This window comes from Anabas testudineus, chromosome 11, assembly GCF_900324465.2.
Source record: "Anabas testudineus chromosome 11, fAnaTes1.2, whole genome shotgun sequence".
NCBI classification, from domain to species: domain Eukaryota; kingdom Metazoa; phylum Chordata; class Actinopteri; order Anabantiformes; family Anabantidae; genus Anabas; species Anabas testudineus.
The window spans coordinates 4,365,240-4,393,082 of NC_046620.1; the positions used below are offsets into that span (position 1 = coordinate 4,365,240).

The 27,843-nt window shown below is 40.9% G+C and overlaps 1 protein-coding gene across 1 annotated transcript; it reads left to right on the forward strand.

Annotated features, from left to right (window-relative positions):
- Positions 1 to 2,470: 2,470 nt before the first annotated feature.
- Positions 2,471 to 24,479, forward strand: atp1a3a (ATPase Na+/K+ transporting subunit alpha 3a). The gene is made up of 23 exons (XM_026348852.1): positions 2,471 to 2,834; positions 12,162 to 12,275; positions 12,840 to 12,899; positions 13,117 to 13,320; positions 14,363 to 14,476; positions 14,723 to 14,857; positions 15,287 to 15,404; positions 16,006 to 16,094; positions 16,215 to 16,394; positions 17,551 to 17,749; positions 18,571 to 18,815; positions 18,975 to 19,167; positions 19,545 to 19,720; positions 19,912 to 20,048; positions 20,177 to 20,327; positions 20,419 to 20,587; positions 20,846 to 21,000; positions 21,123 to 21,246; positions 21,426 to 21,571; positions 21,680 to 21,810; positions 22,373 to 22,474; positions 22,703 to 22,794; positions 22,975 to 24,479. The coding sequence occupies exons 1-23, from the start codon at positions 2,829 to 2,831 to the stop codon at positions 23,001 to 23,003; spliced, it is 3,069 nt and encodes a 1,022-aa protein (XP_026204637.1). The 5' UTR covers positions 2,471 to 2,828; the 3' UTR covers positions 23,004 to 24,479.
- The last annotated feature ends 3,364 nt before the right edge of the window (positions 24,480 to 27,843 follow it).

Below are 27,843 nucleotides of genomic sequence, written 5' to 3' on the forward strand. Positions count from 1 at the left end.
TATCTTGCTTAGCAACACACCTGGAAGCTGCCTAAACCACATTTGACCTAAAGATCTGTCATCAAGTATGCCAATAAAATAATCATACTATTTAATTAATTGGAATCTAAATATGAATTGATGGGCCTGAAATTCCATGCATAAACTAGTGGTCTGTGCAGCTACTTCAATGTCAAGCTTTGGCACTAGCTCAGTTTTAGAATTTGCTAGCAAAAAGTTGTGATTGATGGTGAATGCTGGAGGAATGACAAAGCAGAGCGGAGCAGAAACCAGGCCACACTTCAATTATAATAGAGGGGAGTATTGATCCCATCTCTACACAGTGGCTGCCTCACAGCAGACGTGCACACACACACACCCACACACACACACAGAGGCACAGCCCCATAAAGACAAGCCTGCACACAGTCTCACCAGCATTCACAAACATTTGGAAAGCAACACTCACATGCCTATACAGTTACACCCCCACACACTCACTTTATCACTGTGTCATTTGCTCATGTCTTATGCAATGTGCTGTCATTTCCCTTCATTTGCTTTGTGTTTATGATTGAATCACTCAATCACAGGATGGGTGCATGTGTGTGTGTGTGCGCCCGTGGCAGCTGCACGATATTCATAGACTACTGCTCCATTTGAAGGCTCTAAAAACAGCAGTGTAATTGTCTAATCTTCCACAGCAGGTGGTGATTACAGAAATAAAACATGTGAAGCCGCAGCTTCGCTCTGTTTGACCATGGACATCTCATTGTTTCCATGTGATTTCTGTTTTTTTGCCTTGACATTTTGTACTGTGTACTTTGGCCAGAGAGCTCATTCTCCATGTTCAGTTGTGATGCCTGTGAAAGACAGGCTGACTTCTTGTCAGTTAATTCTCTTGTCTCTTGTCAGTCACTACTCCTCCCTTCGTTTTCACATTTCATGCACTGTGGTTATTGTTCTGTTCTCTAATCTCCTCTTCAGCTCTTCTCTCTTTTCAATTCTCCTAAATACATGCATGATCTTGGAAAATCTAGTGTTTGCTGCACATCTGTTTGATGAATACTGCCTTACCAATGCAGGCTAGATCCTTTGTTTGGAGGATAGACTGTATGCAACAGTCTTTTCCCCTGATGTCATTGATGATGCACATGTACACTTTGTCCATGTTAGTTGGAACAGCTGCTGCCAACTAAACAAAACAATGATGCATAATTTCATCTGACTGAAAAGGTATGAATTTCCAAATTCCTATGTGATAAACTGTGAACAGCTGTGGAGGTTCATGTAAATTACGTCACATCAGCAGCCAAATAAAGCGCCTTTTACTGGCATAGTGACAGTTTCAATGCATACATACTGTCATGTACATCTCCTACATCTTAGTGAAACATTATGTGTCCAATTCAGCATCCGAATGCCCTGTTGGTTACACTGAAGGTAACAGAATACAGCCAAGATGATGGTACTGTAGCAACGACAAATGTCTGCTCCAGGGCTCCTTAACCAGGTTAACCTCACCATGTTTATACCTGTTAAGCTAATGTTGATCATTGGCAATCAACGGAGCTTTACCGACCACGTCTCTTCTGTCTCCACATCATGCAGATTTGCCCTTTTCAACATCACAAAGATCAGACCTTACCTTCCGGACTATACAACACAATGTGCTCTGCGAGTGAACGTCTTGTGGTCCCCACACCTTAAAAGATCCCAGGTAAAACTCTTCAGCTCTGTGGGTCCACCATGGTGGAAGGACTTACCCACCTCTACACGCTCAGGTGCCTCACTCTCACTTTTCAAAAACTTACTGAAAACAGAACTCTTCTCTCTGAAATCTTTTTCTGCACTCAAAACCCAAAGGCATACATACACTATGGAAGTAAAACAGCTTTTTACTATAAAGTTTCTCTCCTTGGCATAGATATTTGCTTTGTATCTCACTTGGGATAAAAGCGTCTCCAAATAAATGTAAACTATGGAAACTGTTTCCAGTTCTTTGCAAATTTAACAATCTAATTTGACCTGACTACTTGATTCTAAGCAGTATGTTTTGTTTTGTTAACTAAAGACCAAATTTCAGAACAGGTGAAATGAAATTGATGTTTATGCCCTATTCTCAGAAATGATGTACTCTTCTTGAATCTATAAATGTATTCAACATTTCTGTTCATTAAAATACATTTATATTTATGAGTAACTCATAACAGGACAGAAAAATCTGTTACTTGAAGTAGTATTATACTTCAACCTGAGTAAAGAATTAGAATTTTGCATCATTTTTATTATTTTGTTATTGCGCCAGTATTGAGTTTATTCATTTAGTCAATCTTGTCATTGTAAATGAACTCAGCACCTTGGACCTTGTTTCATACGCGGAGTGAAAACACAGGGAACCCTGAGTGCTGTGGCGGCCTGCGTGCCATCGCGGAGGGAGACAGCATCCGAAGAAGACGCCTGCCGTCCGGGACTACTTTCCGCCGGCATCATTCGCGGCTCTCGGGAGAAGGTGAAGTGTCAGCGACGGCGCCGTCATTTTAACATTTAATGCCTAAAAAATAAACCCTTTTACTTTTTAACTGCACGGTTCGTAGCCCTGTCGAGCTGTTCGATGAAACGTTGCCTTGTCAAGTCACCGTACGCCCGTTCATCTTAAAAAAAATTGATATTTTAGGATAATATGTTAGCTTGTTAATCGATTTTGTCATCAGAGCAACAGCAATCAGCCGAAAGGAGACATTTTTACTACTTTCCGCTCCCTCTGTCCGTCTTAAAGCCAGATATTCTGGTTAAATCAAGAGTTAGAGCGATTCATCTTGTGAGGAGACCCGACTGACTGCGCCGAAATGGGGGTAAGAGCTAAATGTATTGTTATTTACCGTCACCTAGCTAGCTTAATGTGCTATAAAATCAGTTGGGTTAAAAGTTAGCTTCACAGTCTGGGTTTGGTTATGTTAGTCGGTGCCTGTGTTGATGAAAGGGTTAAAGTGCATGAAGGCACAGGCATGATGTTAGAATGACATTGAACACTGGGATATGTATGACTTGTGTAAGCTAGCTGTCAGTGATGTCTTGCAAACTGATTAAAATGCACCACGCATTTTCAGTCAAAAGACACTCAAACTGATCTAATTGCTACGGGGCAGTCACCTTTAAGTATCTGCTATTAACATCATACGACAACAGCTGATATTAAGGGGTAGTGGAGCAGATGATGGGTGTCTGGACTCTGTTTTCTTCGGAGGAACATGCGCCAGATTTGGGAGTCAATCCGCCGCATCCAGACTCCAGCCGGTGCGACAGAACCGGTGCAGGGTGGTAACGCGTTACAGTAACGCACCTCAGTCGGTATCAGCCTCTGCAGACATTTTACAACCAGACAATAAATATTTTACAGTTGCTGCCTCCTTATGTGAGCATCCCAATATGACCACATGTAGAATCTGAATTATTTTCCTCAGTAAATGAGAAGCTGTGTGCTGCCATAGGGTGGATGTGCCACAGCTTCCATTTTAATCACTCAGCAGATGAAATGAACGTTTGACATCCACACCGATTGGTTTTCAGGTCACTGACAGCAAATGCACGTCGGTTATTTTTATTTTTTAGCCACCAGACCTTCAAACAATGTGGTGGTTTTGGCACTGTAACGCAAAAGTAGTCTAACGAGAAGTGGTAACGTTACCAAATCAGCATCCCACTATGCTGTGACATAGAGGATCAATAGGTTTTTAACATGCATTAGGGATGAAGTGGCGGAAAGATGCGGCGCTTCATCCACCGGCTCCAAAAAACGAGATTAAGCGACCGAACATCTGGCACCAGGCGCTGGACCCGCTGCAGACGGAGGAAATTCACGCCTCCTAAATGCACGATTAGTCAGACTGCATAATGGCACTGACGAGCCCAGCCAGAGATGAAATCTTTTGTGAGTAATATGCAGGTGAAACGAGCCATAACGCACGGGAATATGTAACCTGCTGGTGGCGAAAACCGCAGCCAGGATTGCGGAATATCGTGTTATTCCTCCAAGTCTGACCGCAGATACGCTTTATTATTAGGTACACGGCTATTCCTAATAAAGCCCCCTAAAAGTCGCGGATTTATATTATCTGAGGATGCATATAGGGTGGGGGCTGGGAATTGAAACCATGATCATTCGTTTCGGTTATTTCTTTCCTGCCCAGTATTTGGTGCATTTTCATTTAAACATGACATAATGTGGCCGTGCGTCGTCTTGCTGTGATTGACGGTGCTGAGCTTGGGGAGGATGTAGTTGCATCTTACTTCTGGGCACCAAATGGGCACAGACAAGTGCGTCAAAATGGTTCCTCGGCGATGGTCAACCCCCCCTTCACCCACCACTCCTAAAAATGTCTACCGATAGTTTCCCAATGAAGATGCTCTCCGTAAGGGACACAGTAAACACCTTCAACATATCATTTTACCCCAGCAGTCTCCCAAAACTTCACAGATTTGTCGGGTCATGAAGGACATCCTGTCCTAACACTAAAATTAGACTCAGTGATGTCATTTCTATTGATTCCTTTAGTCTTACTATAAGGCATTTAGCAGTGTTGATACTCAGTAGTGAACCATCGCAACTACATATTGCTTTATGGGACTATTTAATCTCCTGCAGCAAGTTGTATTTTTACTTAGACTATATTGTACTATTAGGTTTTGTTGTAGTATGTGGAGTTGATAAAATCAGGTGAATATTATACTGTAACTCTGTTCTTCCGTGTTTATGGAGTCATGTTCAATCACTTCTAATGAACTGTGATGGCCAGTGGTTAGTCCTCTGCTCCACATCCTGGTTTAGGGGGGTTGGGACGAGAGAACATTCAGGCCGAGTCGTGGAAACGGTGTCGCTCTGTCACACTTTGTGATGCTGTCCACTAGATCGCCAGAGGGGGAAACTGCACACAACTCTGACTGCGTCAAAGAGTGGAGGAGGCGGGTGCTTTGTGTTTTGTGTGTGTGTGTGTGTGAGTGTGAGTGTGAGTGTGAGTGTGTGAGTCTGTGTGTATAGAGGGGGGGAGAATGGAAACTCCCATGTTCAGGATGGGATTTGCCATCAGGAGGGGTGGAGTAAGAGGAGATTTGAGTGAAATGGGCGGTGGTGGGGTTGTGAGGAAGTCCAGAGGGACGTTTAGTTGGCAAGGCAACTGGGGCCATTTGATTCAGGCCAATCAATTGATATGGGCTCTTGCTACAGGGGAGAACGATCGAGTTGGTGGGTGAAAAGATGGAAAGCAGAGATGAAACAAATGTCAGCCGTTGAAGGCTTCCCAGAGAGAAAGGTCCTGCTTTGAGGTATACTGACCAGGAAACTGTGATTGATACTGAATAATGGCAGTGAATGAATGAGAGCGAAGCAGAAAGAGATGACTTTGTGGGAAGTCACCTTGAGATGGGTGAATACTGGGCAAGATGGAGGAATACAGGAAGAGATGCTACGATGCTTCTCATGTGCAGTGATATCAGCGGAGGGAGCAATGGTGGAGCGTAAGGTTTAAAATAAAGAGATAAATGCTAAGTGAGAAAAGGAGAAAAAGAGCTCTCCAATGATGAATGCATCTGTTGATATCCCATAATGCAATTGGTGTGGAAGCTTGAGCCAATGGCTGTGGAGGATGGATAGTATAGTGTGTAGTATAGTGTGTATTGAGACAGGGAGCCCTCTCATGAGTGAACCTGATGTCATTCACCTTGTCTAATCCATACACGATGGAGCTCTCGACCACATGAGCTCTCTTCATTGGAGTGGCTCTATTTCAATCCTGACAGTATTTGCCAGTGAATTAGCTCACTAAAACCAGTTTATCAGACACCAGCACTGTGTGAGAATGTGCTTTTTACTTTCTAAAGTAATCTCTATATGAAAATATGAATACTTTAATTATGAATGAATAATACATTTCAAAATCCAATATCAAAAATAAAAGAAGCCATCAATAGACTGGAAGACAAGCACCAAAGACTAACCTGTTAGAAATTTGTCAAACTACTATGTGGCCATCCAAAAAATATGTATTCATTAACCTAATAACAGCAGTTTACACATCAATGTATGAACTGCTGTCTTCTTGTACAATTCACCTATTTAAGGTGTTATAATTTTGTTTTTTAATATAATCTTTTAAATTTTTAAATTTTATTTTTTGTCTAGATATAGAATAAATATCATATCATATCATACCAAGCTACACTGAGTTTAACCATATCAAGAAGAATCACATAAAATGACTGTTGCACTAATTAAAACAACCAGATGCATCGTGATGTCTAGATCTGTCCTGTTGTGCTGCTGGCAAGTCTGTAAGTTATGATCTGTTGTCATGTGTATATGGAGCTTTAGTAAAGTGTAACATGGCTTCTAAGCACAAAAGCAAATTGAAATGCATCAACTAAGATTGTGTACAGATGACATTTAAATTTAAGCATGCTGGTACAGAACAAGGGCATGTACAGTAATCTTTCTGTTACGTGGTTGTAGTAATAGATCTGATATTTACAGGGTAAAGCTGAGCCTCAGAAGCTGGAAGAATAAGATGCTAAAATTGCAGTTTCACAGAGTGTAGGCCACTTTTTCATACACTAGGTAATAATATTTGCTGTTATTAGCAGTCACTATAGTTTAAACATGTCTGTACTGAATGCACAGTTCATCTTTACATACATAAATGTTAGTTGTACCATATATATTCTCTTAGTCATCGATTCATGATTGCATAATTGTTCCAGTCTATTAATATCTCATCAGCGCATACTCAACCACCTTTCCTCGCTAGTTTCCATCTGAATTGTGAGTGTGAAATACTGTGGATCCATACTGCAGATTACTGATCAGGGTTTTTCCAGTACCACTGATTCTGCACACTGCAAGGTCAAGTTCACATCACTTCCTCACTTCTTGTTGGGATAGTGCATGGTCACTTGGGTGTCAAGAATAACTAGTTGTTTTTCAAACACTTTACACCACCATACAGAAATTACAGGAAGTATGAGCCTTAGTACGTTACACATTGAACATTTCAAAAGAATTACATAACTCTCCACGTCACATTAACTACATCATCAAAGAAATTCAATACCCCCATCCTTTCCCACTGCCTCTGCTGACTTCAGTAATTTATTTAGAAGCAGTGAATGTTGCTAGGAAACCCTGCATCCGTCATCTATGAAACCATTGCAAGTAGATGCTGTCGGTCTGATTCTGTTAACAACTGCCATTTTCTATCACACTCTCAGATATTCTGCATTGCAGGAGGTGACACACTGCTAAATGGTGGAGAACAGAACACAATGTTTGATTTGTTTTTTTGAGAAATCTACTCTGACAGCCAGTTATGCTTTTTCTGCACTGAGATTACACAAAATCAAAAAAAAAGATCCCTTCTATTTTTTTTTATCTTCATGCCTCATGTGTTCTAAATTAAAACTCACTCATCATATAGACTGCACTATGACCATGGCTCAGACTGTCTCCTGATTAAACCTTGGTGCAGATGAGTAGGTCAGAGTAGAAGAGAGCTGAGAAACAGATGGGCAGCCTGGAGGGAGGAGAATGTAAACAAAGTGGGAGGGTGAAGGGAGGGATAAATGGTAGAGGACCCCTCTTATTCTGTCTGTATGTGTGTGTGTGTGTGTGTGTGTGTGTGTGTGTGCCAGTAAGTCCATCAGTATTTTCTTCGTAGGTCAACTCACTGATCTGTGTGATAATCCATTTCCTTGTGTGTGTGTGTGTGTGTGTGTGTGTGTGTGTGTGTGTGTGTGTGTGTGTGTGTGTGTGTGTGTGTGTGTGTGTGTGTGTGTTTTGTTATGATGATCCACTGTGGCACCACCAGCACTACTAAACCCCACTGGAGGCAATATACACCAGCAAGATCCTCCATTCAAAAAATTGAAGCTACAAATGTGACACTGCAACATCATCAGATTTAGTTCAAAATAGGCCATAAACCACACACTGAATGTGGCTAAATACCACATGGTTCAGTGCCAGCTGGTAGATATTTCAACTAGGTCTTACAGTAAGGAGGCTGCTGTTACAATTTAGGGTTAGGGTTAGCAATCCTGCTTGACCCAGGTAGAGCTGGTTGTAACTATTAAAAGGAGGCAGGCACCAACACTAGACACAAGCAGCAATACTACACTGCTTTCATCACAGTAAAATATACAACAGTGCAATACTTTCAATTAAAGTATGTAAATGAATTAAGAAAATATATATATTTGAGGTACTGATTATAATAACGATTATAATATATAATAATGGCCCCTTTCCTTATTGCAGCTCGATTAATGGTGCTTCCCAACAGAGCTAATATGATCACCAGATTGCTCACTTTGATAAGAGACTTCCTTAGTTATGCACATCTCCTGATATATAACTTCTGATTACTTCCAGGTTTATGAATTAGTATTGGATGCACAAAAATGTCCAGTTTTGACCAGTGTTTTGACTAGTGATTAAAGATGGCTCATCCAGCCATTCCCGAGGCCTGTGTTTCCCTGTGCTGCAGGCCAGGCTGGTTACAGTACATAGCAGACTACAAATGTTCTGCACATACAGTCAGTGTTGTAGCTCAGCACAGAACATCTGGATGCAGCTGGAACCTCCTCAAGCTTTGCAGCCTGTGACTAGACAGAGAAGGCAGCATGTACTACACAAATACACAAAACATTTACTATAATCTTTTAAATAATGAATATGTGTTTTAAAGCTGTATATGTCTGTGTATTGTGAAATGGACAGTATAGACACATAAGCAGTACATATACTGCTTATGTGAATTTTAGACATGGAAGAGGATAATAAATCTGATCTGATATTCAGTATTAGTATTAGTCCATTACATGTCAAAATCTGTGCATCGAATATAGTGGAGGGAAGGAATGTATAATCCAGTTCTTAGCATTACAGGCGAAATCAGCTGTAATAGATGAGAAATGATAAAACAAAATAAAAAAACTGTTTCATCAGCAGCAGGACACAAAGTCAGTGTTTAGGGAACCTCTTGCTGTTTTCTTTATACCATGCAAGTGGTGTGAATTGGGCTTTGATTGTGTCTCTCAAAGAGGCTATTGCTCCATTTCTAATCATGCTAGTTGTACCACTATGATAGACCAGTTACTAAGGGTTTATTTGACACAGCTATTGTCTTCTGGCTCCCAGATACCATTACCATCTGAAATGTAGATGTACTGTATATGCTTTTTAGATGGCTAGGTAAGCACACCGCATACCCTCAACAAACGTTTTTCTAACACCTTTATATTTTTAAGAGATGGTCGAGGATGGTATTGGATCGGTATTGGTATTGGCAGATACTGGAGATTGCGGGATCAGTATCAGACGTAAAAGTCAAGAAACCTCTATCAGAAAGATATGTCAGCATATGATAGTATAGTAGTATACTTGTCCCCTGTGGGAGGAGTGGTAGTGGTGGTGATGATTTCTAGACTCAGTGGAGTCTAGAAAGTTTTGTTCAATTGATTTTTGGGTGAGAAATGAGCAGAGCCAAATGTAGTTGTTGGCACAAATATAAAAGGATGACCAACACAAGCCATAACACTGACAAAAGAAAAAAACACGCAGTACAGTAACTGTAAATGAGAAAAGTGAAAATGGAGCCAGAATAAAATAGCACAGCCATTTTACCTTCTTGCAGTTTACAGATTATCTTGAACCTAACACTAAGGACGTTATTTTGATTTGGGCACAAACCAAACATACTAAAAAAAAAATCTTTTTGCGTCCTTAGTCAAGCAATCTGACTCATACACATTCGTTTCTGTTCTATTATGTTCCTGAATCTCTGTGCAGGTCGTTACTTTGAGCTAAATATCAAAAACAATAGAAACAAACACTTTCACTACATATAATCCAATAATTCTGTGGCTTATTATAAATGTAAATATATTTAAGGTAATTCAAATCTACTCAGTTCAGTTATGTCAGAGAAATACAGTAAAAATGATTTTTCAACGCTGTAAACAGGTGACTGAGAACGAATGAATGAGAAAGTAGGGCTGAAGGATGGGAGAGAGAGTGATTGAGAGGGATTATTGTTGTTCAGTGGGTTAATCTGTCAGTGTAGTAAACAGCGGTAATCTGATGGCCTGCTGGACGCGACTGCCCCGGGGAACTGCGCCTCCTGACAGATGGACACACAGATACACAGACATATACACACAGTAAAAAACACAAAAGACAGAAAAATGCTCACATTTGCAATCAAGCAGAAAATAAACATGAGCGCAGATGGTCTGAAAGTATTCCCCTTTGAAAAATGCTAAAAAGCAGATATTTGTAGGGGTGTATGTGTTTATATATGTACATTCACGGTATACAGCGAGTCTAGATAGCTAATAGCTAATATGATTTTTTTTCCCCAGTTTAAGGCTGCTCATGTTATGGGTTCTTGAAGCTAGAGAGTTCCCAGCAGCTTGGTGTGTCACAGGTTGTCACAGACAATGAAAATTAGCCTTCTTACAGGACATACATTATCCATTTATAAATAAAAAACATGTTAGAGGCTGTAAAATCAAGTCTGGTAGTATGTTTGGTTGTTTGGTTTTCTTTCATTAAACCATCATTCTTCCTGCTTTTCATCCAGTGAGGAAAAAAAACAGATGGTAAACAGCATAAAACAGCCATCAAATCAGTGTGAAATCTTTCAGCCCAGACTAATCCCATAAGAGCTTTCACAAAATAAGTCTGGTCTTGCTCCTTATCATGCACATTTAAACACAATCTGAATCCCAATACGTATTTTCAACACTACATGTTCTCACATCTTTATTAGGGTTCAATGGAAGGGAAATCTGCCCAAAGTACACATGTAAAATCTAAATGTGTCCCTAACATAAAGCAGTTGCACATTTGGCTGAACAACATTAACATGCTTCCGGGCTTTTTAAGCCTCAAACTCAATGAAAGGGCCTCTAGCAATTAAATTATTTAATTACACCTACTTTACTTTATTCACTGTTTCCTAATTAGTTATACAACTTGTCCATGTTAGTCTGTTGTTTAGAGGAACCATTATTGTCTAGAAGATCTACTTGTTCCACCTGAGGGCTACAATTGATGATTGATTTTTTTGTCTCTGTGATTAATGTAAAAATTGGCTCAGGAATTAAGGAAAATATAGCGATTGAGCTGTAATTTTTATTAATTTTCTTTTTTCATTTTGTTATCCATCCAAAGTGATGCTGCCATAGACAACATGCATTACTACAGTACTGTAAGTTTCTTAACACAGGATGGACCTACTCTGCAATGCATCCTGTGTTTCCCCACGTTCAACCAAAGTAAAGAGTAAATATCAGGAAGTTGAGATTTTTTTCAGTACAGTCTATTTTATATCAGTATTTATTTATTAAGTATTTAGTATATTCTCTCATATAGTGGTGCACAGATATACACACGTGTATACTTATGTTCATGTTAAGATAAAGGGGCTACCTCACACATGCACACACATCCATTCACACTAATTTAGGGCGACAGCGATTATAACCATCCCAAGATGTACGTTACAGTTACTGTCATATCTTTTCTTCTATCCTGAGTTCTGAATGATCTCCTTTCTGTCTTTCTGCCATTTTGTCTTTGATCATGCCTTGATTGCACTTTCTGCCGACTGTTATATTTATCCTCCTCCTCTCAGACACAGCAGCAGAGTGTGTGGTCTGAATGGCAGCAGCCTAAATGGTGGGGGTGTAAATTGCTATTTAAGTGGAGCTCTTGAGACAGACCTATGCTCTAATGATGCCAGATCTAATCAGGAAGTGTTGAGTTCCCCTTCTTACACCAGGGGATTACATCTAAGTTTGGATCTTAATCTAGATGTTTTGACTGGGTCTCACTATGGAAGAAAATTGGATTTAGCTATCCAAGCTCTTACAATTATTTATGTTACTGATCAGTGAATCCTGAGTGGAAACTACAAGTTTCTACAACTACAAGAAAGATAGTAAGAGGTTTCCTTCTGGCCTTTTCTCTCAGGTGGTGGTTCTCCGTTTTCGTTTGGTTTTGTCAATGTAGTGTGTTGTAGTCCAAGAAGTCTTTAATCACAGCAAGAAAAATAGTGTCTCCTGGTAAAAAATTTAATAATGTGCATGTATGTGACTAAACAGTGATCTTGTGTTTTTTTATGTTACAGTATGGACGGTCAGACAGCTACCGCGTGGCCACCACGCAGGACAAAGATGAGAAGGATTCACCCAAGAAGAAGGGAGGAAAGGATCTTGATGACCTCAAGAAGGAAGTTCCCATAGTATGTGCACTTCTACCTGCACACCTGCCAGCCCAGTTCCACAACTGGATCTACTATTGTGGCTTTATATAATTTGATTGTTTAATTTCATTCACCTAATTGGTGGCACAGGAGTACCTAAAACTTTCATGTGAAACTATACTTACCCGTCATCACATATATAATAAACAAAAAACAAACAAAAAAACATAGATAGTGGAGCCTGGCTTCCCTCCAGCATACAAAGAGCTACTATCCAACTGTAATCTAATCTCCCTGTTTGACAAGGAGATAACTGAGATGTGGTATTTTGTAGCAGCAGCTATACGGTAGTGTTACAGTAATATAGCCAAAGCAATTTAACTGTGTTGTGTGTGCGGTAGGAAGCCAAACCCACAGGATATGCTTTTGATATAAAACTATACGAGCATGTTCAGATAACCAAATAGGTCAGTGTCATGTATCAGCCTTGGGAAAAAAACTGAACTTGAAATGCACAAAATGCTGTTTATTTCAATTATTTATTATAATTTTGATGCATGTGAAAGTTGATAGATGTAAGTTTATGCTCTAAATTCTTTTCAGACGGAACACAAAATGTCTGTTGAGGAGGTTTGCCGGAAATATTGCACTGATATCGTCCAGGTGAGTCATTTACATTTACTCTTTTCCACCATCCATCCAAATTATTGCTTCTGTCATGGCATAACACAGTACTAATGATTCAACAATGTTAAAAAAATGTTAATCTAATTTTCCTCCACCTCCCCTCTGTCCTTTGTTTGTACTGCCCTTCTACCTCTGCTCATACATTTCTCCTTTAATTCATTTTTCCTATTTAATTTCCATTCCCTCCACAAAGGGTTTGACCAATGCCAAGGCAGCAGAGTACCTTGCTAGGGACGGCCTCAATGCCCTGACTCCACCCCCCACTACCCCAGAATGGGTCAAGTTCTGTCGCCAGCTGTTTGGTGGCTTCTCCATCCTGCTGTGGATTGGTGCCATCCTCTGCTTCTTGGCCTACGCCATCCAGGCTGCCACAGAGGACGAGCCCGCTGGGGATAACGTAAGTGGAGGATCATTGGAGGACTTCTCACAGTATTGTAATTTGTAATTCAAACTTAAAATATAAACATTGCCTGTTAGAAGCTAGATATTAAGAACCACAAGAGGAGGTTAGGGGAGGAAGGGTTTCTGCTAGTGTGTGTGTTCCCTGTCCTCCAGTGCATGACTTTACAAAGCAATTTGCTGAGTCACTCCTCCTTAGGGATGAGGCTGTGTCAGTTATAAGGTTGTGTCAGCTGTTTGTCCGAATCATGCCAGCCGACCCTTGTCTAGAGTGACAGGCACCATCCTGTTAGCATCCATTTTGGGCCTGCTACGGGGAGCGTGTGACTCCTGGTGTTGGTAATGGCAGGGTAAGAGAAGGGCATTCACGGGTCAGCACTGTTTCATGCCAGGTCACAGCGCAAAGTAGAACCAGGGACTGAGGCTGAACTGGTCTGACACACAGAGCATGATGATACAAAATACTTGGTTCAGACCACAGGGGAGGACTCAGGGTGAAGCAACACTGACAAGTCTGGGTGTGAGTGCCCAAGAGTATCACGCACCCAAAATGGAAATTCACACTTTGATAACTGGCTATAGTTATGTCAGATGGTACATGACATTACATCTGGGGAAAGATTATTTAAATAGCGTTTTAATTATCTGATGGTGATCCATCATAACGTGAATGATATACACCCCTAAAAAGGCATAAATCGGCACAGATGGACAGCCTTCAGGTCATTGAGTCCAAATCAAAGCACATGCTGCTGTCACCTATGGGATGTGAGACTAAAATGAAAAGCTTAAAGACAATTTGTCCCGTTTGTATATTTTAAACTTAACAAAACCCTCTACTTCATTAAATAACTTCTTTTCCTTTGACTCCTGAAGTCCAATCTTTTAATGTGAGAATGTCATATTGATCATTTTTCAAGTCTCTCTTCAGCAGTCTGTTTTTCCCTCCTCTCATGTTTTTAGATAAAATATACATTAATTAATTCAGTTCTTTAAATCTCATCTTTCTTTCTTCCTCCTCCCTATCTCTGTTTCTGTAGTTGTATCTGGGTATCGTGCTGTCAGCTGTCGTCATCATCACTGGCTGCTTCTCCTATTTCCAGGAAGCTAAAAGCTCCAAGATCATGGAGTCATTTAAGAACATGGTCCCTCAGGTACTGGACACAGACCAACAACAAACAGTTTCACCCTTTTCGTCTTTATTAATCTTTGAATTTCTTTAGTTTTTATACAGATGTACCTCATCTGTAACCTTTCTCTAAATAGTATCTAATTGTGTTATTTTTGCTTCAACTTAATAATAGCTACCTGAGCTATTCTCGTCTATTCATTATTCTTTATTCAAGATCAAGATCATTCAATGCCTCCAAAAATAACTGTTTCTCTTTCTGTGTTTACAGCAAGCCCTGGTTATTCGTGAGGGAGAGAAGATGCAGATCAATGCTGAACAGGTGGTGGCAGGAGACCTGGTGGAGGTGAAAGGAGGAGACAGAATCCCTGCTGACCTTCGCATCATCTCCTCTCATGGCTGCAAGGTGAGCCACAGGCACCGTGTTTAATTAGCCAGTCATAAGGACATAACAACAACTTACAAAAAGCTGCCCTTGAGTTCAGTGTTACGTGGATATTAATTAAGTAATCACAGTTAAAATAATATGTTTTAATTGGTCACAAGTAAACGCACTTGTACTGTGCCACTTTTAGCTCATTCACTTTAACTGACAAACAGTAAATTTGTGGTTGCACCATAGAAGGCAGCAATTATGGATTACTGTAAATGAAAGTGACCTGAGCAGTGAGCTTCTGTTTCTACTTCTGGACTCCACCTGGTCTGTTGGCTGATTAATTATTGACTGAAACAAGGACAGCAACTTCACAATATGATAATGCAGCATAATTCAAAATTCAAAACATCTCTCCCCTTCCCACACACCAATCAAATTGTGTTCTCATGCTCTGTCCAGGTGGACAATTCATCCCTGACTGGTGAATCAGAGCCCCAGACCAGGTCACCCGACTGTACCCACGACAACCCTCTGGAAACCCGCAACATTGCCTTCTTCTCCACCAACTGTGTTGAGGGTAAATCCACAGTCACTGTTGTCTCCAAACTCTAAATCCTCATCATTACCATCCCGTTCAACCACTGTCAGCCACTCATAGAAACACCAATAACACAAACACTCCATATGTGCCTGTCTATGTGTGTGGCACTTACATGATTACATGCATTTGTTTGTTTTGTTCCAGTTAGGTGCTCTGCAAACAAAGACACCACACATTAGCTTTTACTGTGGGATACGGCCTAGTGAAAGAGCAGCCAGTGACATCATTGGTCATCATGAGAGCCTAGTTAAGCTTGGACCTGTTCCATTCCAATTCAACCACCTCAGTTAAACACTTGGCTAGGCCATTTAACTTAGACTGTGCTGCTCACAGTGGTAGATGGAAAACAGCAATGTATGGCGCCATCTAGTGGACGGATTCTTACAATACATGAAGACATTCAAATCTTGTAGAATCCTCTTAACCATTTTTGCTCAGACAAATCCATTCATTGCTGCCTTAAGTATGTACAGTTGATCTTTGGTTTGCTTTTGTGTGTTTTTTCCTTCCTTTTTGGAACTGAGGTAAAGAATTTGATAAAATTTCTCCCTGTTCTCCCTGTTCTCTCTTCCTCCAGGAACAGCACGTGGCATTGTTGTGTGTACTGGCGATCGTACAGTGATGGGTCGCATTGCCACCCTCACCTCAGGCCTGGAGACTGGCAAGGTAACATGTTCCTTGTTATGCAGTATTTTAAATAATAGTTTGGTTTGTTGCATCATTTCTTGCTAAAACACCTGCTCTGGTCAGTGCTTAAACTATCAGTGTTCTTATTCTTCTTTTTAGACACCAATTGCAAAGGAGATTGAGCACTTCATCCACATCATCACAGGTGTGGCTGTCTTCCTTGGCGTGACTTTCTTTGTCCTGTCGCTCATCTTGGGTTACAGCTGGCTGGAGGCTGTCATCTTCCTCATTGGTATCATTGTGGCTAATGTGCCCGAGGGACTTCTGGCCACAGTCACTGTGAGTTGGCAGAGAAATAAGTTTGTTTGTGTGTGTGTGTGTGTGTGTGTGTGTGTGTGTGTGTGTGTGTGTGTGTGTGTGTGTGTGTGTGTGTGTGTGTGTGTGTGTGTGTGTGTGTGTGTGTGTGTGTGTGTGTGTGTGCATTTTTCTATTTAATATTTTTCAGTCTGTGTGGGGGACTGGAATGTTATTTCTAGAATGTGTGTGAGGTTTTTGTCAATTGTGTGATTCTTTTCATTTTGATCATTGTTGTGTGTTTTTCAGTCCTTCTCTGTTTGTTTTCTTCTCAGTTCCCAGAGTTATGTGCAGACTTGGCTTATGTTGTGTTGTGTTTAGTGTTTTGGCTGATGTTCTCTTGTTGTGTGCTGTTTTGATATGTCCCTACTTCCTTTTTCTTCATGATGGTGTGTTTTCTATGTGGTGTGTTGTTGCTGTGTGTCTGTGTGCATCTTTGTATTTTTGTGCTTTAACATTCTCTCTGTGTCAGTATCGGTTTCTGTGGTGAAGGTGGTGTATTGTCTCTGTTTGTGTATTTTTCTTTCCATTTCTGTTCTCTCTCTCTTCCAGTGCAGCCCCATATGTGTTTGTGTTTCTCTTTTTCCATCTTCCTCTGTGTATGTCTCTCTCTCTTTTTCAGGCCAGACGCGGTGCTGTCTGCAATGACAACGGCTAGCTAATGTAATGACATTAGGCTAATGACTAGTCAGCTCTATGAACTGAATTCGGCCTCCTGCTTGGCTAGTTCTGTTTGGCTCCTGGGTCCTGCCTTACTTGGCATGATGATATAATGCACCGCTGCTCTGCTTCACTGCTTCATTTGATCGTGCCTCATGTTTTCTCTGCCTTGCTTGTTTGGCTGTGTTTTTATTTTTGAAAGAAGGTTTTTAGTGCATTTTGCTATAAAGGAACAATTTTTGTGAGCAGGATGAACGTCTCTAGGTATCTGAGTGGTTTAGTTCTTATATGTTCGTGGTACAGTCCAGCACCGGTGCATTTTGTTGTTGGCAGAAGTTATTTTAGTGCCTAGAGATGCTCATCCATTCTCTTAGTTTAACACATAGATACTAATTACAGGACTAATAGTTCTTTCCTTCTGTCTGCCCTTGCTTCCTCGGGTATCCTTCCTTCTTTTGCTTTCATGTGTCTCCTCTCTCAGGTGTGTCTGACACTGACTGCTAAACGAATGGCTCGTAAGAACTGCCTGGTAAAGAACTTAGAGGCTGTGGAGACGCTAGGCTCCACCTCCACCATCTGCTCTGACAAGACAGGCACCCTGACCCAGAACAGGATGACTGTGGCCCACATGTGGTTCGACAACCAGATCCATGAGGCTGACACCACCGAGGACCAGTCTGGTAAGATTTGTCCATATTTTATTTCTCAGGCAGTGCCTTCCTGCAAAATGTTGACCACATTATGGCCCTTTTTAAAAGCACTATTAATTACTAGACAGCATCCAAAATAATTATCTGCCAAAGTAATAAATACTTATATACACTGATTAGCACAACTTTTGAAAGACAACACACTGTTCACAGTTGGCCCCTCCTCCCTGGCTCAATTAGAGAGTGTGGTTAAAGAAACTAAAGATTGAATGAAGAGAGGAAATGACAAAGGAATAAATCAGAAATATAAAGTTGTTTTCGGATGGTTTCACAGAGTTTATGTTCAAATAAACAGCTCTGGATAACAATGCAGCTAGGATTTTGTCTGTTCTACTATCCTATCTCTGTTCACTGCAGTGTGTGTGTATAACTTCCAGTCAAACAAACAAGACACACAGATCTGAAACTAGATGCACGTAATGTTTATAATGCCTAGAGGAACAGAGTCTGTTTAAAAAGCCACAATCCTCTACTGTGTCTTTATTTCACCAAAGCAGTGTCATCCCTCTTAATTCCTCTGCGGCAGTGGAATTTATTTCCTCATAAACTTGCACACCACGTCATCCTCGTGTTTGGTCTCCAGCTTGGCAAGAATACCTAAAATGATATTTCAAAATACCCTGGGATACTGTAATACCATTCAACCATAGTGAAAGACCGAGTAAACACACAATTAGTTTGAAACCATAAAGTATAAAAGCAGAAAAAAAATCAGAAGAAGAAAAGTTTTAAGTCTGGGAGGCAGCCACCTGCCTTTTAATTAATTTTCTGTTTTCCTGACTACTCTCTAGGCTCCTCTTTTGACAAGAGCTCTACAACATGGGTGTCTTTGGCCCGCATCGCTGCCCTGTGTAACCGTGCAGTTTTCAAGGCTGGCCAGGAATCTTTGCCCATTCTTAAGCGTGAGGTGGCTGGTGATGCATCTGAGTCAGCCCTGCTAAAGTGTATTGAGCTGTCGTGTGGCTCTGTCAAGGCCGTGAGGGACAAGAACAAGAAGGTGGCTGAGATCCCCTTCAACTCTACCAACAAGTACCAGGTCTGTCCACTCTTGTTGCTCCTTCAGCTGAATTTTATATCACACATATACAATACTAGCTCATGTTAACATGAACTGAAGAAAACAGGTTTAAACAGACAAAATAATGCGCACGTCTTTAATAGATAGAATGCTAACATTAATATCTGTCCCCATCAGCTCTCAATTCATGAAACTGAGGATGAAAATGACAACCGCTATCTGCTGGTGATGAAGGGAGCCCCAGAAAGAATTCTTGACCGCTGCTCCACCATCATGCTGCAGGGCAAAGAGCAGCCCATGGACGATGAAATGAAGGAGGCTTTCCAGAACGCCTATCTGGAGTTGGGAGGACTGGGAGAGAGGGTACTGGGTAAGAACGATAGAATATAGGAAAACAATGGTAATTCAGTCCACAATTTTAAACCCACACCCACAAAGCTCCACCAACCCAACCTGCAGTCTAACATTAGTTAAACATGGAGGCTACACAGTTACTCACTTCAGCACTTATGTGGGTTGTAGGCAATTTAGGCAAGACTTTGAAAGTGACGTGTCTGAGGATGTACTATCCCATTCAGACATGCAAAGCACCTGTGAGCTCCAGTTGTATCACAAACTGACACAAAGATAACCAATTCTGCAATAATCATCTTTCTACTTATTAAGTACCCACAGACCCAGTGTAGGACTTGTATAGCTTTGTCCTGTATGTTCAGTTCATTCATCTTTCCTCTTTAATTCTTTCAGGTTTCTGCCACCTGTTCCTGCCAGAGGACAAGTACCCCAAAGGATTTGCCTTTGATACAGATGATGTCAACTTTCAAACAGACAACCTTTGCTTTGTGGGCCTCATGTCCATGATTGACCCTCCTCGTGCTGCCGTGCCCGACGCTGTGGGGAAATGCCGCTCCGCTGGCATCAAGGTGGCCACTGACATTTAACATATTGCAAAAGCCCTATCACACACATGTTTAGATAAATTTGATAGAATATTGTAAGAATTGTCTTTATTTACTTCTTTGTCTCTCCTCATTTAACTAATGTATATATATTTCTAAATATTCTCCTTTCCTTTCATCTGCCACCTCTTCATCTTCTTTCTCCTATTTTTCAGGTTATTATGGTGACTGGTGACCACCCAATCACAGCTAAAGCCATTGCTAAGGGTGTCGGCATCATCTCTGAGGGCAACGAAACAGTAGAAGATATTGCTGCACGGCTCAATATCCCTGTCAGCCAGGTCAACCCCAGGTAAACCACAAAATAGAAGCTGGGAATGATTGGGGCCATAGGACTCTAAACAAACAAGTGTCTTTATGACAATAGTTATTGTGGTTTGTTAAAAAACGGATTGGCACTCGTTGTTTTGTGTTGTGCAGGGATGCCAAGGCCTGCGTGATCCACGGAACAGATCTGAAAGACCTCACTCAGGAGCAGATGGATGACATTCTGAGGAACCACACAGAGATTGTCTTTGCCAGAACCTCCCCACAGCAGAAGCTCATCATTGTAGAAGGTTGCCAGAGACAGGTGTGTTTACTGTACATATCATTTTTTCAAAAGTTTCAGCATTTTGTGGCCTAAATCAAAACCAAAAACATTGTTGGCTACTTTCTGCCAGGGTGCCATTGTGGCTGTGACAGGTGATGGTGTGAACGACTCTCCTGCCCTCAAGAAAGCCGACATTGGTGTTGCCATGGGAATCTCTGGCTCTGACGTGTCCAAACAAGCAGCTGACATGATCCTGCTGGATGACAACTTCGCTTCCATCGTCACTGGAGTAGAGGAAGGTGAGCGGGAAAGAAGGAGAAGTGAAAATATACATGTATATCTTTAAGGAAGAAAAGATTGAAAGAATGATATGCTGTTTTAGTACTAATAAGAGCGTTAGGTTGTTTACATTATACAGGTTTTGAGATACAGTTCATATCAGTAGCATTTATGCATGCAAGACCAGTTCATGTATGAATGCTGCATTATTGAGTTAATGATATTGTTTCCCTATAAAACAGTCTGTGCTCATTTAAACACTGATTCTGTCTTTACAGGCCGTCTGATTTTTGATAACCTGAAGAAGTCCATTGCTTACACTCTGACCAGCAACATCCCAGAGATCACCCCATTCCTGTTCTTCATCTTGGTCAACATCCCACTGCCTCTGGGCACCATCACCATCCTCTGTATTGATCTGGGAACTGACATGGTAAGGGAAACGACAGACACACTCATATAATGTGTGTGTATACTGTGATATTAGCACAGTATACACACATTAACATTGTCAGCATAGCAGGGTAACAACTGTGTTGCTGTCTCCCCTGGCAGGTACCAGCCATCTCTCTCGCTTATGAAGCAGCAGAGAGCGACATTATGAAGCGCCAGCCCAGGAACCCACTGAGAGACAAACTGGTCAATGAGAGACTCATCAGTATCGCATATGGGCAGATTGGTAGGTGACATGTTTATGATTTTGAGCCTGTAAAGAGTGGGTAGCATTTTGTCAAAAACTTTTGTATTTATTTATTGGTACATTTTTTACATTTTAGTTCAATATTTTGTTTGTTTGTTTGTTCAACAGCAGTCAGATAAATCCTGCTGAATAAATGACCAATCTCTCTGTTTCTCAAGGTATGATCCAAGCTCTTGGGGGTTTCTTTGCCTATTTTGTCATCATGGCGGAAAATGGTTTTCTTCCATCTGTGCTTGTCGGCATTCGGCTCAACTGGGACGATCGCTCCACCAACGACCTGGAGGACAGCTACGGGCAGCAATGGGTATGAGCAGTCTGAGAGTGTCCAAAGTCCAATTGTCCATTTATTTTGCATTGATGACCTTAGATGTGCAGGTCATGTACTGTGTTTCTCTTCTCTTTCTACATACAGACCTATGAGCAGCGTAAGATTGTGGAGTTCACTTGCCACACAGCCTTCTTTGTCAGTATTGTGGTGGTGCAGTGGGCAGATGTCATCATCTGCAAGACCAGACGTAACTCTGTGTTCCAGCAGGGCATGAAGTAAGTAAAAGAAATATCTGAATGACATTTTCATCAGTGCAGCATTTGAGGGCTGTAGGAAGTTAAAAATCCTGGAAAACTTCAATTAACACCCTGCAGTATTCTCCCATGTCTTTAAACTAGAATTAGACGTTATATTGCTGCATCGGATGTAGTTCCTCACAGTCGCCACAAGATGTCACTAGAAAACAAGGTTTACTAAGACTCCTATAATGCATGTCCTCCGGTGGGCAGCATATGTTGTCTCCTCCATCCTCCATCTTTTCTGTTTTTTTCCCTGTCTGTCCTGCAGGCAGCACTTATAGAACAAACACACTCTGCAAAGAGTCATCTCTGAAGCCATTTTCTGTTTCAAAAGTAGATGTGAATAGTAACTGATTATAGAAGAATACTTGTCTTTTCGGATGATGATATTGATTCTTTTGCTATGGATTCCTCCCTTCTCTGACATTTTGTCAGCATTTCCTTTACCTTTGTGCTTCTTCTGTGTGCTTTTAGCCCTGTCCTCTTAACATGTGTTTGTGGAAACTAACTTTTTCTTTCTCTATTTATTTTCTTGCAGGAATAAGATTTTGATCTTCGGCCTGTTTGAGGAAACAGCTCTGGCTGCTTTCCTGTCCTACTGCCCCGGTATGGACGTGGCACTAAGGATGTACCCACTCAAGTAAGTGACATTATACATTCATCAGGGAACCAGCAAAGTGCAATTCAATACATCATCACAGTACAATCGTGTACTTTGTTTTTAGGGGGAATGAAATCACAATGCACTTTACAGTCCCCTTTATGATGTCTTTGAAATCATGTGAAGTTTGTATAACCCAATATATCAATAAAGACATCTCAAAATCAGACTTACTACTTACTCTTTAATACTGCTGTTCTCTCTCAGGCCCAGTTGGTGGTTCTGTGCGTTCCCGTACAGTTTCCTCATCTTTGTATACGATGAAATACGAAAACTCATCCTTCGCCGAAACCCCGGAGGTAAGATCACACTCAGTACACTCAGAATGGAGTCTGCTGAACAAGATCTGACTGAAGTATTGTTTGTGTCTGCCTGCAGTCTTGTGTAGGTAAAGAAAGAGATGTTGAGCTGTGAAATCTTTTATAGGTAACTTCTCTTCTCTTTGTTTCTTGTTTCTCCTACTTTCTTCCTCTCTGCAGGCTGGGTGGAAAAAGAGACATACTATTAAATTATCAAAGCATCATTTACTTCTCACCCCATCCTACCTGAACTCATCCCTTCTCTATCGTCCTCTCTCTTTCTCCTCTCTCCCTTTTCTTCATTCCCTCCACACGTCCCTCCTCTTCTCCACATACTCGAACTGTCCAAACTATGTTTACTCCTCCTCCAGCCCCCTTCTCCTCTCCATCCTCATCTACTAAAGAAACAAAAAAAAATCTGATGCCAAGATGATGACGAGGACCAACCACAGAGGAGGAGAGGATGGGGGCGGGGGTGGGTTTGTAAATCGTCCCTGTCCTCTCTGTCCCTCTGTCCATTTTTTTCTACACAAAGTCTTTACAGCACTAGTCTGCCAGTAACACTGTTTGTGCCGATGCTTATTACTACATTGTTAGCTGCATACGTGTACTCAAACTACACCGCTGTGTGGGCCTGAATAAAGAATATAATGACAAGAATAACGACAAAAACCTGACTGTCCGTGTACGAGCACTCTCGCCAAGCAGAACAACAACGCGGCAGCTCTCATCGAGACTCACAACTGGCGAATTGAGTGGGTGGGTGGAGTCGTTTGTTTGTTTTGTTCATGTTTTGTTTTTTTTTTCTGCCAGAGAAAAGCCACCCAGATCCAGCTCTCTAATCACTGCCATTTCCTCTCATTCTCTGCCTTCTTTCCCTCCTTTTCTCTCTATCTCTATTTACTCACTGCCAATCTTCTACTGCCGTTTTCTCTCCCTCCCTCCCCCCATCAATAAAGTACCAACCTCATCATAAAACAGAAGCACTCACTCACTCATAAAAAAGGTCACTTCCTCTGGCTCCTTCCTTCTCTCCTCCCCTCCCTCACTCCCTCCTCCACCTGTGTCTTTTTTTCTGCTTGTGTTGTTGTTTTCTAATATACGACTGGGTGTTTTTTAAAAGACAAAATTATCCGTGAAATGTTTTTTTTATGTTTAGAGTGGGTCTGAGAGCTGCTTGTTTTCATTCCGACATGACAAAGCACACTGTCTCTGACTCTCTTTTCCTCTCTTCTTTCTCACTCGCACTCCTCCTTTACCACCCCTTACTGCCTCCCTTTGCCCTCACCCTGCCTGTCTATCTGTCCCTATTTGTCTGTCTGTTTGTGAGCCCCGTGCAAACCCTCCTTCCTTGTAAACTTCCACCCACTTTCACCACCTGCCTCTTCTCATTCTCCCACCCCAATCCTGCCCGCACCCTCCCCCCTAAACCCCACCCAACCTCACCCGTTAAAAGAAATACAATCTTTCTGTGTCCTCGGAAAAAGAGATTTCTCTCCAATTTCATTATTTAAATCTGTGGAAATATGGAATAAGGCACTGTACCTTAACTTGTGAAACAGCAGCAAAAAAAAAGAAGAAAATGAAATAAAATAGAAGGATCTCTCTTTTTTCAGCTTGGTCTCGAGTTTGTTTTGTGTGGAGTTTTGTCAGAAAATGAAAATAAATGCTGTGACCAACTCTTATTTGTGGCAGTAGTGTCAAGTCATCTGTTTCCAACCTTTAGTTTCACCAAGTTAACACATCACATGGGTTTATATGTCATTTAGTCGGCATATTTTAGTAGAAATATTTCTACTCAAGTTCATGAAAAGTCAGTGGAAGAAGACAAGACGGCAGATTGTCCATGGTGGATAATAGAGTTGTTGAATTCACAGTTAAATGTGGACTTGAAGACATTAATCATCAAGTTACTATTTTCAGGAAATGTAACATTGAGTCTTAAGTGGACCTTGTCCACTGCAGGAACCTTTCCTGGGGACCCCCGTTTCCACTGGAGAACCAGTGTTTCCACCTAGTCCAGTAATTACCGGGGTGGTTCCTGCAGCGCTGAACATGGACGTCAAATGTTGTGCATTATTTTACACAACCAGCAGTTAAACAACAAGCACTGCTGTTGTTTGTATAATTAAATATGGAAACCTGTTTATTTGACTTTTCTGGGTTTTGGCCACGCTGAAGACAACTAAGCATAACGTACTTCCTGGACTTTAGTTATGTTTCACATAATCTGCCTCCACAAATGGACTTTGCCCAGTTGTCATGGAAATGTTCCATTTTCCATATTTCTTTAGATCTGTAGTAACTCTGTGCAACGGGAAACAAATAACAAACACGTCGACATCGTCACCTTTTAAGTAGCTTCTCTGCTCCGGATAAAATATCAGGATCTGTGGCTCCGTGTGTTTCCCTGTGTTCACAGCTCATCTAGTCTTAGAGTTGAAAACCACAACAACTGAATACTGGTCTTTAGATTTGACTGACAGTTCTCTGTACGTTCATCGTTGTACTTTGACATTATCATTTATACTTTATTATTATATAAAAAGTAACAGAGCTGATTCAAGAATGCAGTAAAAACTTTTAAGTTCTTACACACACTTGTCTTGTATGGCCGGAGTTGTGTGATGGCTCAAGGGGAATTAAACACCACAGAGTCATTGCAAAGTGTCTTGAACAAAGACCAGGACCGGGACTACGTCTGTCTTGAAGCTTCCTGGCCCACAATACTGATAACGAACTAAATGTGGATACCACCTTCTGTTCTGACCCAAGTAAGTGTAGTAATGTTCTTCAGGAAGATGTGTTTTGTTGAATTAAACCAAAATTAAAAGTAGATCATTTCCACATTATTCAGAAACATTACATAATAATAGCCGATGTTAAAAACAGTATTACTGGTCCAAGTCAAAAATGTATCTGGTATCTAAATGGCTGCAGACGGATTCAGAGTATTTTATTATAAGACCACAACTTACAAGGACTTGTACAAAAAAACTAATCCTACCACCAACCATCACTCCAGTTTCTGACAAGTCAGTACTCTCAGTACTATCAATACTGCTAATATGCAGTACATGATAGACATGTACTGTAACAACTCAGCAGATGTTAGTGACAGAAGGTGCAGTAGCCTAAACGAGCCTCTTCATTAGAATAAATCATATGTATTATAAGTTCATTAGTCTTTCATACTTACATTTTTATTCTTAACTGTATAAAACCAATCCAGTACTTTTATTATAATATTTTAATTACTGTATATGTATTAATACACTGACTTGTACATTAGTTTCAGTAATCATCGTTTATACAAAAGCTCATTTTGACTTCAGTAGTTTCTTACTGCTGCTTGTGACTGGACAAATCTTCGTGTGTACACAAACACGTACACACAAAGTGACGGAGTGTTTCATGAATACTATTACAAGGCTCACAGAGCAAATGAGCGCCACTGCCCACTTGACACACACGCACTCTTCTAACCCAGGGAAATAGGTCACCTCTTGTGTGAGCTCATTGTTTTCACCTCTTCTGTTTCCCAGATGTTTATCTGTTGTTCACTGACTACAGGTAACCACCAGACTCCTAAACACACACACACACACACACTGGTTATTTATATGTTAAAATTAACACACACAGTAGAGCACTAATACTAATATGTAGTAGAAATTTGTACTGTACAATGAGACACACACAGATTATATTAGAAGTATAGTATTGTTTCCTGGAAATGACAGATTAATGTGGGCTACACAAAATATTAACACACATTACATTTTGGTTTTCCTACATTTACCATTAACATTACTCAACCTTGTACTGACTGCTGTGTGTATTTGTCCCATAAGAAGTCCAAAAACCAACAGTGTGTGTGTGTGTGTGTGTGTGTGTGTGTGTGTCTCGTTTGCGATTTTCCCACTCGAGTCTCTGGCACTTCAACCCCGTGATCATTAGCTCCTGCTGTTGTAGTGAGTTCTTACATTAGAACTGGATGTAACTGTGTTAATGGTGAAGATCGAACGTATCAAACAGTGCAGAGGCTGATGTGCTTTTAATTCTTTCATTGTTTTTGGACAACAGTGGAGCTCTGTAGCACAGATATAAGATATAAATTAGGATTTGGGTGCACGTCACGTGTTGGCAGCATCAGTTAATTGTTGTTCTTTTGTTCTTATGAGCAAAATACAGGATATGAACAGTCTTTAAGTTCATCCTAAAATGTTTTTATATCCACAGCCTCATGTGATAAATTAATCAACATTAAACTAAGATTCATCTTTGCACACAAGCTACAAATGCCTAATATTCTCATACTAAAGAGCTGTATATTTAATTTTTCTTTGCTTTTAGATACATTATCTTCTATCTTTGTGCTTTCTCGTGCCCATTTATGTAATGTAAGCAGTATCTCTAAACCACTGTGGCTTGGGCACCCTTGGGTGTGTAACACTAGAACAAAAGGATTCAGTTCATGAGGCGCAACCAGTTGGGAACTGTACAACGCCTTTTTGTAAATTCCCATTTGGACAAACAGAATTTGGGGAATCAACATGTGGAGCTCTACCTGCAGAACCCAAAATGTCCTTATTACAGGGGTTGTTTTACACTCAGTGTTCACGAGTGATCGGATAGTGTTTTATATTTTTTATATTATGGTTTTATAAATGTAAAGGCCCAGTTAAGGCTATAAACCTGATGTGTGCCTGTGATATATATTTGTACCGATACAAATAAATAAAAATAAATGAATTCATAGACGCGGACAGCCTAACAAACAGCTGTTAGAATAAAATAGGAGAGCAGATGCTTTACAGTGGTGCAGCTTCACTCCACTCATTAGGACACACAACACATCCCTTTCTTATCCACCATAACAACCACACTAAAGCACTTTTCCTCACACACACAGACACACACCTTCTCTCAATCTTCTATCCACTTACATGCTCAGCCCCCTCCCTCCACCACCACCTCTTTCTTCCAAATCACACACACACACACACACACCTTCCCTCAATCTCCTACCCGATTACACCCGCACGC